Source organism: Phaenicophaeus curvirostris, chromosome 1 (genome assembly GCF_032191515.1).
Source record: "Phaenicophaeus curvirostris isolate KB17595 chromosome 1, BPBGC_Pcur_1.0, whole genome shotgun sequence".
Lineage (NCBI taxonomy): Eukaryota > Metazoa > Chordata > Aves > Cuculiformes > Cuculidae > Phaenicophaeus > Phaenicophaeus curvirostris.
The window spans coordinates 187,087,799-187,101,766 of record NC_091392.1 but is presented as its reverse complement, the minus strand read 5'-3'; the positions used below and the strand labels follow the sequence as shown (position 1 = coordinate 187,101,766).

The 13,968-nt window shown below is 45.1% G+C and overlaps 1 protein-coding gene across 1 annotated transcript in view; it reads left to right on the top strand.

Annotated features, from left to right (window-relative positions):
- The first annotated feature begins 5,860 nt into the window (after positions 1–5,860).
- The window catches only part of PAN3 (poly(A) specific ribonuclease subunit PAN3), an 80,442-nt gene continuing 72,334 nt past the window's right edge, over positions 5,861–13,968 (top strand). The window contains exons 1-2 of the mRNA XM_069883147.1: positions 5,861–6,461; positions 12,243–12,383. Coding sequence (XP_069739248.1) covers positions 6,089–6,461; positions 12,243–12,383 — 514 coding nt within the window. The 5' untranslated portion in view covers positions 5,861–6,088. The remainder of the gene's footprint in view (positions 6,462–12,242; positions 12,384–13,968) is intronic.

The following is a 13,968-nucleotide window of genomic DNA, read 5'->3' as shown; positions in this document are numbered from 1 at the left end:
AAAGGTGGAGCTAGCCCAGCCGTGGCTCAAGTTGCTCACCCCAGCAAGGCTCCCTGGTTTGCACCAGGAGAGGACATCACAGAGGGGCAGGTAGATCTCCCCAGCTCCCGCAGCCTTGTGTCATAGCTGGATCCAGTGGATCCAGTTCTAAGGAGGCATAAGCTGAAGTATCTCGCCCAGGATTCCCCAGAATATGCTAGCAGATTTTTACTATTCATTCAACCATTATATTTTATGTGTAAAATTATATTTTATTTTATGATATTATTGATTCAGTTGTTATATGCTTACTTGTTAGGGACTAAGCATCCATTCTGCAATTGTACAGAACCTGGATAAAAACAATCCCTAAGAAAATAAATTCAGTGTCAGACAGGTGTTCTCAGAAACCTGCCAGTGATGATATCTAGATTTTCATTTTATTTACTGATAGCTGGTAAATAACTTCTTTTGCATTAGGGAAGATGAAATAAAAATTAAGATGGACCAGAACTAGGCAGACATAATACCAGTAAAAGAAGCTGCACAAAATGTCCCAAAGGTAATTGCAAGGGGCAATGGGGAAATAGCATTGAGGCCAGCATTGTTAACAAAGATGAGCGTGTGATCTCTCACAAGACTGCCTTAGAAATACAGGCTGAGGCAATAGCATTGTATTCTGGCGCTGAAGACAAGTTTGTTTGCGATGCAGTGCAAAGGATGTAGCTGGAGTGATATGAAAACTAGGGAAAAGCATATTTGCAAGAATGCAGGAACCAGGAAAGGAAGTGCAGGATTCCATAGGCCTTAGAAAAATCATTGCAAACAGGGAAATGCCATGCCAACAAGCTTTCCTGGCTGGCAGGTTGTTTTTTTCCCACAGCCCTCACTGGTACACAGTCCCAGTATGGATGAGGTTTGAAGATACCTGTGGAAACTGCCTAGTCCATCCCTGTGCTCAAAGCACAATCAAGTAGCATAGGTTGCTCCAGAGCACATCCAGTAGGGTTTTAAATACCTCCAAGGATGGAGAGTCCACAACTTCTCCAGGCAATCTATTCAGCACTCAACCACTCTCACAGTAATGGTGTTTCCTCATGTTCAGTGGGAACCTCCTGTGTTTCAGTTTGTGCTCACTGTCTCTGGTCCTATCCCTGGGTTCCACCATTCCCAGAAAGGAGTCTGGCTCCCCCATCAGAAATGTATACACATTGGTAAGGTTTCCCCTGAGTTTTCTCTTCTCCAGGATGAGCAGCCCCAGCACTTCCACTCTCTGCTCCTATATCAGATACCCCGATCTCCTACCATCTTCATGGCTCTTCACTAGAGTTACTCCTAAGTCCATGTCTTTCTTGTACTTCAGTGTAACACTTTCAACACCACAACTACATACAAGTTGTGTTCTCAGAAACATACATGCAGTTTGTGCTTCTGTACTTAAACTACCAACCATCCCAGCCATTTATTGCTTGTGGGCATTTGGGTGGCATGGCAATGACCAGTTCAAACTCTTACATACATACTAAAAGAGTGGATGTTTGTCCTTTGAGTCTTTTTATTTTAAAATGGGATGTGAGCATAGTGCTTTTCTTAATCTTCCATCTGACACATCCAGCACTTGAAGTTGCTGGGATATTTGAAGATATTTTACCCTTTCGTGGTTCAGACAAGGAAAAACTAACATTAACTTTCTTAATCGTAAGTATGAGAATCCGTCACTGGTGATTCGGCTGATCTGGTATCCGAAGTCTTGAAGTAATGTTATACTTTCAGCTTAAAAGCTTCTGTGAAAGATCCCATCAGCTAGGACAGTTCATACCTACTGGATGAAGCCAAAATAAATTTATAACATCTGGCATGTTAACTTATTCCTAGAGATGCTGGACTTGGGGTGGAGGGGGAGGTCACCAGCTGTGTCATATACGTATATGACAGTAAAGCATTCTTCTGAGTGGGTAGGTTTTTTTTTCCACCATGGGAGAGTAGTTTCTGTTACCGAGTATTTGTTTTATCAAAGTTATGTCACATCATGGTTGGCCTTCACTGCAACAGTTAGATAAAGCCAGCTCCAGTGGGAGTAGCCACATGGTAAGAAACTATCCAGCTAAACTATATGACTGGATTACCAGCACAGTGAAACTAGACTTATATTTTAGTGCTTGTACTAATAATGAACTCTAGCTTAGGGCTAGACCTCTCCCCCAAACATTAACATAGGCTTTAGCATACATTATTAACATAGGTGTTAGTAGGAATACTTCAGGGTCAACTCCTGACTTGCTACTTGATTTGAATTCAAAACTTCACCGAGAAGAATTAATTTCTTTTTGAGAAGCAACATTTGGTTTCTTCCAGATACTGTTAGTAAAGACAACTGCCCGGTTAGGGACCCAGAGATATTGCCACAGCAGGCTGGTCCACTAAATGCGATATCCTGACTGCCACGTTAGTAATTCTCAAATGTTTCAAAGACAGATTAAAAAAACCCCCGTAATTGTATGGAATTATCTCCTCAAGAATGGCAATTTCCCTTAGACTTTAGACAGCAGCTTGTGTATAACCTGAACTATCAGGCTTTATTACTCTTCTTTCAAACAACAAACAAACAAACAAACAAACAAACAAACAACTGGTAAATTCCTGTCTAATATGACTGTGGGCCCTGATCATTCTTGTATTTTTGTAAATCTTGATAACATTTTTTCTTAACGATATGCTATAACAATAGACTTTAAAGGTTAAATTCAGATTAAGTGAAAACTTTTTTTAGAAACATTTCCTTTGATGCGTTTCAATAATATTGAGAAAGGCCAATTCTGTAAGTAGAGATAATATCCTTTAATAGACTAACTGGTATTGTTTTAAAAAAACAACAGAGGCATTACTTTTTCCAAGTACTTGGTTGGTTTAACAAGATTCCTACCTACAAAACTTGCCTTAAAAAAATCATAGGTACTACAACTTTATCCCTCAAAAAGTATTGCTATTCATTCACATTATTTGATGTCAGCCTGCACTTCAGGATCTGTTTCCACATGATTTACTAAACATGTTAATTTTGGGTCAACAAGAAGAGAAACCGTCACTCTCAGTAGCAGACATGGCTTTCTCAACACTGGTTTAAATTTTAGGGGAGAGCTATTTGGCACTTGCGACCTGATGTGGATGGAGAAAAGAGCTCTTGGCAGGGCTTTCCTTCTCAAGGATTTCCTTTTTTTCTCTCTCCACCCTCTTATTTTTCATCTCATGCTATTTCATTCTGCCTTTCTGTCAGAGCTCATAGAAACTCTGTCCCTTGGCTACGGCTGCACGTATGCATGCACGCATGCATACGGGAGTATTTCCCCATTTCTGGGTTGAAAAGCACACCACAGTAATGACTTGACTACAAAGTGGGACAAGGCCCAGGGGCATCTATCTGTTTCTCCTTCATCTTGCTCCCTGGATCTCATGCAAAGTAAATCTGGGTATGTGCCCAAGAGAGGAACAGCAGCGCTCTACATATAGGTGCCAGCTTCAGTTAACAGGGGACCTTGTTCCGTGAAAAAAAATGCTAACATCATCAATCTACTCTGCAGAATGCCCGGTTAATCTCCGTGCACTGCACAAGGCAGTGGAGCAAGTTCAAGCAGATAGTGAATGGTCTGCAGGACTTCTCAGCTGACCAGCAGGAAAAGGCAACAAAAATAAAATTTTGTAGAGGAACACATGGTTATGATTAATGAGAAGGTGTCAGGCTCCCATATAGACACTGTAGCTGCAGGTCACTCTTCAGGCCAAGTCCTCGTATATCATCAGTAGAACTGAAGAGAGGTGAGAGTTTGCCAAAGCCACAAAAAGAGTTTCATGCCATCCCTTTCCATTATCGGTTCTGCACTGCTGGCCAAGAGAAAGGATGAAGGATGCTCCCAAGCCAGTTTGATGCTCGGTGGTTCAGGTATAGCACTTACACCAACTTCCGTGTGGGAGAAAACCCAAACACCGTTGGCACTGTATCACACCTCTCATTGCTGTTTGGGCACTCTGGCTGGCAGGATCATGTGCTACTGCCCAGTCTGCTATCTCAGCTCTTCCCACAACCAGTGTGAATGTTTTCAACCTGAGCTACAGCATGCAGACAGAAAAAATGTGGGTCATGTATATACAAGCCCACTTGTGTCCTTGTTCCTCACCTCACTGTGTATATGTAACATTAGACATATGCATGGATCAGCAAAAGAGCTGTGGGAAAAGCAGATTCACAAGGTTGAAAACACAAGAATACACTTTACCAATGGGAGTGGCTACACAATTGAAGCCTTTGCTTGGAAGAATTCATTTCATGTTCAACCAGTTTACCCAGAAAAGGCATTATCCTACGTGTATCATGAAACCTCTTGTAAGATAACTCGATACCACTAAATCCACAGTACTAAAGCTCCAGATAAAAGATCCACAGAGCTTGCAAAAGCTCTGGGTGAAAACTGAGGCTTTCCTTACCCCTTTATGAACATCCTTCTATGACCTCTTCCAACCTCCTCACATGCACATATAACTTGTCCACTCAGTCTGACCTTTCTGCAGGGAAGGGACATTTTTCCAGGAGACGTCATACCTGGAATAAGGGCTGATAAACAGACTGCTGATAACTGGACTTCAGCAGAAGGTGATATTGGGTTCCTCACTTCTCCCACACCCGGCATTACCTCAGCATGACATCTTCTACTTACCATTCCTCTCTATGAACCCCCACACCCCAAAGTCTCCATCTGCCTGAGACCTCTGCCCTGTGCTGGCATCTTCCCAGGGCATGGATGAGCAGGTGGAACTGGATGATCTTTAAGGTCCCTTCCAACTCAAAGTATTCTATGATTCTGAGTGTCTTTGCAAGTGAAGCCACTGAAAATTCACATTAACGAAATTCCTCATTCTCAGGGGAGCACACTGCACACCTCCCATGAGAGCAGCCAGCCCAGCAAAGGACCATCCCTTGGTCCGCATTCCCATTATGCCAGCAGGCAGGAACAGCAAACTGGCTGTCGCGTGTATTTTTAGCGGGAAAAGAATCACAGAAAAGTTTGGGTTGGAAGGGACCTTAAAAATCACCCAGTTCCACCGCCCCTACCATGGGCAGGGACACCTCCCACTAGACCAGGCTGCCCAAGGCCTCATCCAACCTGGCCTTGAACACCTCCAGGGATGGGGCAGCCACAGCTTCCCTGGGCAACCTGTGCCAGGGCCTCACCAGTCTCATGGTGAAGAAATTCCTCCTTAGAATCATAGAATCACCAGGTTGGAAAAGACCCACCGGATCATCGAGTCCAACCATTCCCATCAATCACTAAACCATGCCCCTTAGCACCTCATCCACCTGTCCCTTAAACACCTCCAGGGAAGGTGACTCAACCACCTCCCTGGGCAGACTGGTCCAGTGCCCAATGACACTTTCCATGAAAACTTTTTTCCTAATGTTCAGCCTGAACTTCCCCTGGCAGAGCTTGAGGCCATTCCCTCTTGTCCTGTCCCCTGGGAGAAGAGGCCAGCACCCTCCTCTCCACAACCTCCTTTCAGGTAGTTGTAGAGAGCAATAAGGTCTCCCCTCAGCCTCCTCTTCTCCAGGCTGAACACCCCCAGCTTACGTGTAGCCTACCTCTGCCCCTCTGCCGTCCCTACCCACGGCCCCACGCCCCTCACCACACGCCTTTGTGGCGGGCTCTGTCCAGCCCATGCCCGTTTCGGGGCGGGGCTCCTCCCCTTCGCTCCCGCGGGTCGCGCGCCGCCCCGGCCCCGCGCGGGGTGGGGGGCGGGGCCGGTTACCGCCCGTTCCCGCCGCGCGCTCGCCCCGTCCGCCCGCGGCCGCGTCCCGCCCTTCCCATCGTGCCCCGCGCCTGCGCAGGCGCGCGCGCGCTCAGGAAGAGGAAAATGGCATAAACAACCCCGAGCGCCGCGAGCTGTGAGGAGGCGCCGCCGCCGCCCCCGCCGCGGGCCGCGCGGCCCCTTTAAGAGGCGCGGAGTCGCCCCCTTCACCCCCCCACCCCCCCCTTCCGGAGCGCGGGGTGACGGCGGTTCCCGCGCCCCTTCCCCGTCCCTCCCTCCCCATGGTGCCGACCCCGGCGGCGGGGCGGGTGCCATGAACAGCAGCGGCCTCCCCTGCTCGTCGCCGTCGCCGGTGGTGGGGCCGCCGCTGCCGGCCGTGGCGGTGGCGGCGGGGCCGGCCGCGGCCGGCGGGGCGGGGGCCGGCGGCGCCGTGAAGCTGAAGTTCTGCCGTTACTACGCCAAGGACAAGACCTGCTTCTACGGCGAGGAGTGCCAGTTCCTGCATGAGGAGCCCGGCGCCGCCCCGGCGCTCCCGCTCGGCATCGCCCCGGCCGCCGCCGCCGCCGCCGCCTTCCCGCAGCACGGGGCCAGCCCGGGCCCCGCGGCCGCGGCGCTGGGTGCTCCCAAGAAGCCCGAGCTGGGGGCGGGCGGAGGCGGCGGCGGGCTGGATGGCCCTCGGCTGGCGAGTGAGTGCGGCGGGGGCGGGCGGCGCGGGGTTCCCAGGGCGCGGGGGTCCCGGCTGGCTCGGGGAGAGATGGGAGTTCCTCCCCCCTCCCTCTGCCCCACCTGGCCCTTGGGAAGATGGGGTTCCCCACCTCCCACCGCCCCGGTTGGCTCTTGGAAAGATGGGGTTCCCTCCCCCGCCCTGGCTGGCTTTGGGGAAGGTGGTCCCTCTCCAACCGCTCCGATTGTCTCCCGGGGAGGTGGGGTTTCCCACCTTTCCCCGCCTTGGCTAGCTCTGGGGGAGATGGGGTTCTTTTCCCCCGCCGGCCCTGCTGGCTTTGGGGGAAGTGGGATTCCTTCCCCCACCTCACTTGGCTTTGAGGGAGATGGGGTTACGTCCCTCCCCCCGTCTGCTGGCTTTTAGGATGAGAATGGGGCTCCCCTCTTGGCTGGCTTCGGAGGGGATGGTGCTCTACCCACCCCTCTTTCCCCCCTAGGGCTGGCTTTGGAGGGTACTTGAGCAGCTGCCTGCTGGTCCCCTAGGCTCGGGGCGGGGTCCCTGGACTTCCCTGACCAAAGTCAGGGGTGGTAGCAGGGAGGCAGCGCTTTCTGTAGTGATACCCTTGAGTGGGTGCCTCCAGACAACCTATGTTGAGTTTCAGCTATTGGAAGCTTTAAATGCTCCGGCTGAATTATTGCATTGCATGTATATGGTTACTTGTAAAATTCTTTTCTGTTTTTATCTACTTTATCTATCACTATCATCAGAAATTGCTGGTAAATGTTTTTTCCTAAGGCTTCCTTAGCCTTCATATGCAGTCCCTTCTTGAATGGAGAGCGTTCAGGTTGCCTGTGTGCCATGCAGCGTGGTGTTGCTGTTAACTGTTCAGTTATGCGTATTCCTAATATGCAGTCCGGTAGTTTGGTGGTGTTTTTAGCAAACTGATTTTTAATAACCATTCCACTCGTAGGTAAATCAGCACTTGGCAGGTAGGAAAAGATGCTCCCTCAGAAAAGTTGTGCCCCTTTAAATAAGTATATGAGGCTTGGTTTCATTATTGATTTCTGTCATAAACCTGGTATTTGTTTACCTTAAGTGACTAGACTACTAAATGGCCACAACCATATTTCTTCTGAAATTAAATGCAATCGTGCTGAACATCGTGCAACCACTTTTTAGTGCTTGCTGTGTGTTTCAGGAACCTGCAACTGCTGTTTTGCCAGGTGTGGTGAGCTTGTGCTGCTGAGCAGTATTATCTCTGTAGTTGGTAGCTTGTCTTACGTTAACACAGCAGTGTCATGTCTACCCTTCCAGGAGGAGCCTATAAATGTAAAATTGCTTAATGCTTTCTATTAAAAGACACCATTTTTGGGTTTTGATCATTTTGCCAGGTTTCAGTTGTTCAAGCTGAAGTTTTCCTTGCCTTTCATTGTTGTTTATTTTGTTTTTTTTTACAGGTAGAAATATCTTGGAGAAATTCAGCAGTGATAAGTTGGTCTTTTGGACAGTTAGGCATCAAATATTTGTCCCCTATGTGAAAGGAAATCACTAAAATCTATTAATCTAGGGGATTCAGGCTTGGAGAGAGGGTGCATAGTTCGGCTTGGTGGTAAAAGCACATGTATGAAGGCTGTTGTGATAAGAAAGAGTTCCAAAATCTGCCCAAGCCCTAAATCTAAGAAAAGCCCTTGTAATTTATGTGTGCTCAGAGGTGGGCAGTTAAATTAGTTGAAAAACTTAGTTCTAGTGAGTATGTCGAGGCTTAAAACTATGGAGAGCTCTCTGCAGTTACACCTGTTGTGAGGAGTGAAGGCACCAAGAATGGACAAAACCCCACTCCAGTATTATCAGTGATTACCTGATAGGAAAACCCTCTCACCTGATCTTATAAGAGGCAAAAGGTTGGACTGGTAGGTGATCATTTTACAGGAAGGAGACTAGCTAGTAATAAAGAGTAAGGAAAAGAAGAGAGTAATTTAGCTGAAGAGCCAGGGAGTGGGCCTAGTCTTGCTTCTGAGGTTCCTTGCTTTGGTTTACATTTGTGAAACAAGTCAGGAAAATAGTTTTTCAAAATCTGGAGTTGACCTGCATAGGTATTCACAAGCTAGTACCTAAAATCTGTATCTTGCTGATGACCTGTGGTGTTAACCTCCATGATTTCTAAGTGGATGGAATGAAAGTTTTATGTCTGTGGATGTAGGAAGTAATAGATAAAGTTGTATTAAATGATGCATTTCTGAGGTTAAAAGCACAAAACTAGGAATTGCTGAAAATTACCTGCCTGTACAGACTCAGCAACTGTCTTTCCTAATTCAGAGCTATTCGGTAGTCTTCAGCAACATGGCTGTGGTTCTCCCCTTCTCTTCTTTCTTCCTCACTGGACCCCAGCCTCATTCAGTGCACAGAGCAGATAATGCTTGTTGACTAATTAACTGTGTAGTCCTATTTATTGTTGAAAGTGGGTCAGTGCCTCGTTGTAACATGCGTGTTACTCTAATCCTGCTTTGAGTACAGGATTATTAATTTGCTTATAGGTTTTCTGTGGTAATCACAAAGGCTCCCCAAATACTGACTTATTTTCACAACGTAAGTGATGGGAACATTAAGTGATAAGGAGGAGATGAACAGCGAAAATACAAGGAACGCTCCAGTGCAGAAGTATTTCAGTATGAGGGCACAAAGTGAAATGAGCAGGTGACTGTCTCAGAGCTAATCAGGAGAAGTTTCTTCCACGATGTGTGGTTAATAAGCTGTTCTGTGACATAGGTGTTTTGGATGCTAACATCTGACAGGGATTTCAAACGTGAAGAAAACTCTGCTTGAGATTATTAAATGCAAAAAAATTATCCTAAATCAGACTCATCTTCCCCTACATGTGGCTGAGAGCCTGCTGGGAAATCCTGCTTTATCTTTGCCTCATGCTTGTGCTTTTGTCCACATACCCACTGCAGTACAGTGTCAGAGATGAGGTAGTGGGCTAAATGTGGCTTTGGACTGACTATGTGGCTTTTTGTTCTTGGGAAACGAGACTGACCATGCTGATGAGCTCTGCCTGCTCTCGGTAGCTAGCACCGCTGCCCCCCACCTCCAAACTATTTGATGTTTGGAGCACATGTGTTCAAAGCACCATTCCTACTTCTTCCCATGGAGCTGTGAATGCTCAGCCTTCTGTGTGGTTCACCTTCATGTGTAAGCTGGCCAGCCAAATGTTTACAAAATAGGAAACATGGTTGATATTACATGTCTAAAGTTTTATGTGAAATAGAATGAAACCTTTTCACCTCTGTGACTAAGAAAAAGAGGAAAGAAAAAATAGAAAAAAACTTCCTCTAGATTTGTTGGCTGCTGAAATCTGTACATGGTGCTTTCCTAATAGACCTATGTCCCATGCATCAATCTGATGGCAATCGTAGCTAATCTGAGAAGGCTGTAGAAAGAGCAGAGGTGGAGGAATAACTATTGCTTGACACTTAGGGGAAAAGATGGGATTGATTAATAGGGTTTTAAGGAAGAACCCAGGGAAGGATGGGTAGGGGGCATATAAGAGCATGAAAAATGTCTCCTCTTGTGTCTGTGCTCTGTTCTCTCTAGAAATTTCCACCTTCTGTAAGAAGGAAACTCGCAGCCTGCTTTGCTGTGGCCTGCTGGCTCTTCCCTAGGGTGCTGTTCCTTCTTGATGCTGCGTGAGGGGCTGTCTAAAGAAAAATGTCATTGTAATATTAAAATGTGTCATGTCTATATGCAAGTTGCACAAGTTAAAGTTACATGGGTGACTGCAGTTGTGTTTGTTAGCTTCTGAGTAGTTTAATAGGTGTAGTGGTCTTTTGCATGTAGACCTTGTGTTATGTTTTAATAGATATGAGCTGAGGTGATTCTAAACATTTGTGAACTTCTATCCAGCTTTCTGCCATAAAGTGCATACATAGCACTCACTCTTTCATCTTGTCTTTGATTCCTGTAAATATAACCAAAATGGGTGCTGAGCTAGGAGCTGGACCTGGCAGCAGCAGCAACAGCAGCGGGTGCTGCTGGCTTTGGAGCTGCTGGCAGTGGAGCTGGCCACAGCAGCAGTGCTACTGCTGGCCAGCATCCCCGTGCCAGAAGTTTGCTCACCCTCCCCTTGTAAGACATTTTCATCTGGTTCTGTACCAGAAAGCCTTTCTCAAAGTGCTCCTAGGAAACCTGTAATTGAAATATAGGTCTGCCTATGAGGTGCCCACGATAACTTCCCCAAGTGGCTTTACTCTGTGTTTCTCCACAGCTGCTGAGAAAGCCTGTCTGTGGATAGACTTCGTTACCAGTTTCTGGGAAGCTGCTAAGAGATGTCAGGGCTTGGGATGCATTGGGTTAGCCTAATAAAAGCGTTATGGCTCTTTTCGCAGCCTGCCACTCACGTGTTATGTGGCAGAACACAACAGTAGTGGATCGTGGCTGCCACTATAGCAACTTTATATGCAGTTGCTTGGTGATTAGCTTAGTGAGCATTACAGTGTAGGTTATGTGAAGTCCGTAAACATGCTGGACTTGGAGTGGAAAGACCCATATGTTTACATGTTTGCTGCTTTTTAAAAGGTGCTGAAGCCTTTACCAGTCCATTCCTTCTAAACAAAATGAAGTAGTGGATATAGAACAAAGGGAAAGATAAGCTATTCAGCAAAACAGATACTAAATGTAATCCGTTGGATTACACTTCTTAATGCAATGAAACAATGGTCAGGATTATTCTAAGTATTTTTTTTCTTTGGTAGTATTTCAGTGTTTACAGCTTGAGGTACTTAGAAGCAGGCAGTTACTCAAACTTTTAATTATCAATATAGTTGTGGTATGTCACATACTGGTCAATTTTCCCTGGGTTTGTTTCTTATTTGCTTGTATTCAGAACATAGATATGAAATTATACATGTATGGTTGAGAATTCTTTTTCCAACCTGTTTGTACTTTCTGCAAATGATGCTATAGTTGTTGGTATATGTCTCGGTTTTCTTTTTAGAGATGCATTCTGCTTTTAATTTTCCTGATGCTTATTCTAGGAGTTGATAGATGATACAGTTTCCACCTTGCTTTGCTCTGAATGTTTTTAAGAAGTGGAGAGACAATTTTGAGAATTGTAGAGACTTTTGAGATATTTGGAGTTGTTTAGACACAGCTGAGAACTGAAGAGTAAAAACAATAACATGTTAGAGGTGCAGAGGAGAAAATGAAAATTACGGATTGCAGTTAATCACCTTGTCTCATATGACAACTCCAGAAATCGGGAAGCTACAGGCATGAGTTTTCTTTCCACTTTTATATGTTTCATGTGGAAATGAAATGAGGAAAAATTATTGGGAAGAGCTAAAGAAATAAAAAGGAACAGGAGGAAAAATTCTCAATCTGCAAAGTTATGTGGAATTTTGAGCGATGGTTTAAGCATACGAAACTTTAAAAATCCCCACAATGTTAACTGGCTTTGAAACTGATTTTATCTGTTCATGTACTTTGTGGGTTTCCCTTATTGTATGGGAAATCATTCGAAGTCCACATATTCCACAGGAATTACGGACAGCTGAGGAGTACTGGTAGTTATTTGTTTCTTGTAGTACCTATCCCATGCTGGGTATTGAAGAATGTAAAGAAAGCAGTATTACTGCTGTAATTATTTGTCTGCTTCAAAGGCAAATGTGAAAAGGAATGTGTGTGTGGGATAGTTATGTGAGCAAACTCTATGTGCTATATCTTAATTTGAAAGTTTTATCTTTTTAGGATACAGAGCATCCCCATTCAGTTTCTGTCTAGCAGGTATTACATAACTGATTTTTTATAGGTATCACTGTAGGAGTGGGCCTTCAGGAAGGATTTGAAAGCCCAGAAACTAGTGACCTTGGGGACCAGCTGAGAAAGAGTTCTCTGTGTAAGGAACCACCTAGAAGCAAATTTAGACTGCTGTGGGAAAAGTGGATAAATGGTAAGTGAGGGTGGGGTGATAAATACAGGCAGAAGCACTACTGTAGAACCTCAAAAGCAGGAAAAATAATCTTGGTCTCAAGGCAGCCGATGAAAAGGGGGTCAATGGAGGGATTTAGATAGTAAGCTGATGTGGCTGATGTTTTCCTGATCTGCTGCTTTCTAGTAAGGACAGTGTGGTGAATCACTGCATATTAGAGCTGAGTTGGTGTAGATCACACTCTTTATGTGCATGTGTGTTCACTCTGAATCTTCCAGGAGTTAAAGTTCTAATTATTTAGTTGTTTTATTTGACCTTCAAAGATATTTTGTGCTTAGAACTCAGCTGTATTTTTTAATTTACTTCTAACAGCCTTTTACTCCTGACCTTTTTTCCTTTAAATTTGAGAGTTGAGATTTAGAAACAAAGTAGAGATATACAAAAGTGAGAGTAGAGGCAGGCACTGTACAAGTTGTTGTCAGGTTGGTTATGCGATTTACAGTAACTGTTGTCTCTGGGCGGACTCTCTCAACTTAAGTTGGTTGAATGTTGATGTGACTGATAGGAAGATGTTTCTTTCATGTATCTTCCTGCACTGTTGTGAAAAATGTCCCAGTGTTCTGTTCAGGTTATCTGCATATGTTTCATACAACGATTGACTTACAGAATAACAGAGTTTTGGGTACAGGGGGGCTATTGAAAACAAAAGCTTAAATGTGTGCTTTGAAAATCTTGATGCAGTTTTTTGAATAATTTGATGCAATATATTAGGAATTGTAAAAGCTTTTGGAGGTTATCTCTTGAGTACTGTGATATTAAGTAATTGCATTACTTTGAATTGCTGTTTCTGATAACAGTGTAGTTCTGATGACTCCTTTGAAAAAGTATCAGTTTTAATTTGTATTATCACTGTGCTTTTGGACTTGGTCCATGATGAGAAGTCCTGCTGCTCTAGACTCTGTACCAAGATTTTACAGAGCAAAAGGATGGTACCTATCCCTTTTTTCAGTCAGTGAGATAATTTTTTTTTTTAAAAAAAAGGCAACCCAGTCATTTAATGTTATGGTAAAGATTGCTGTTTTGCTTTGCATGCCCATGAATATCTCATCGCCTAGTGGGAGTGTTTGTAAATAAGGCAGCATTTCCCAAACTGTTTTGCTTCCTGTCTGCCTTTCAGCCAACTTGGTTCATTTTTGCTGTCTGCCCTCCAACTGCACTCTCTCTGTCACAGTATCCTAACCCAGGCGTGTGCTTTTACTTTTGCTCCTCATGCCTGGGGGTGTCTTTTCTTTGTCCATTGTCTCTGTTTCACTGATTCTTAGTCTGCATTTCAAAAACCTTGGATCGAATGGGAGAGGCATAAAAACGCCGGGAGAATCCACTTTCCCTAGCAAGTTCTAACAGTAGTGGCACTGTAGAGAAGGCAATGCTGAGATGCACGTACTAATATATATAGTGCTCATGAACCGTTACAGAGGTGCACAAATGAGGCTAGCACCTCAAGCACATGATTATTTCCTGATACAAACATGTCAGTACAAAACAAAGTAGGACAAGCATAAGCTCTTCTGACACCTCGGTGCCTCTAGGAGACTAAAAGGACACA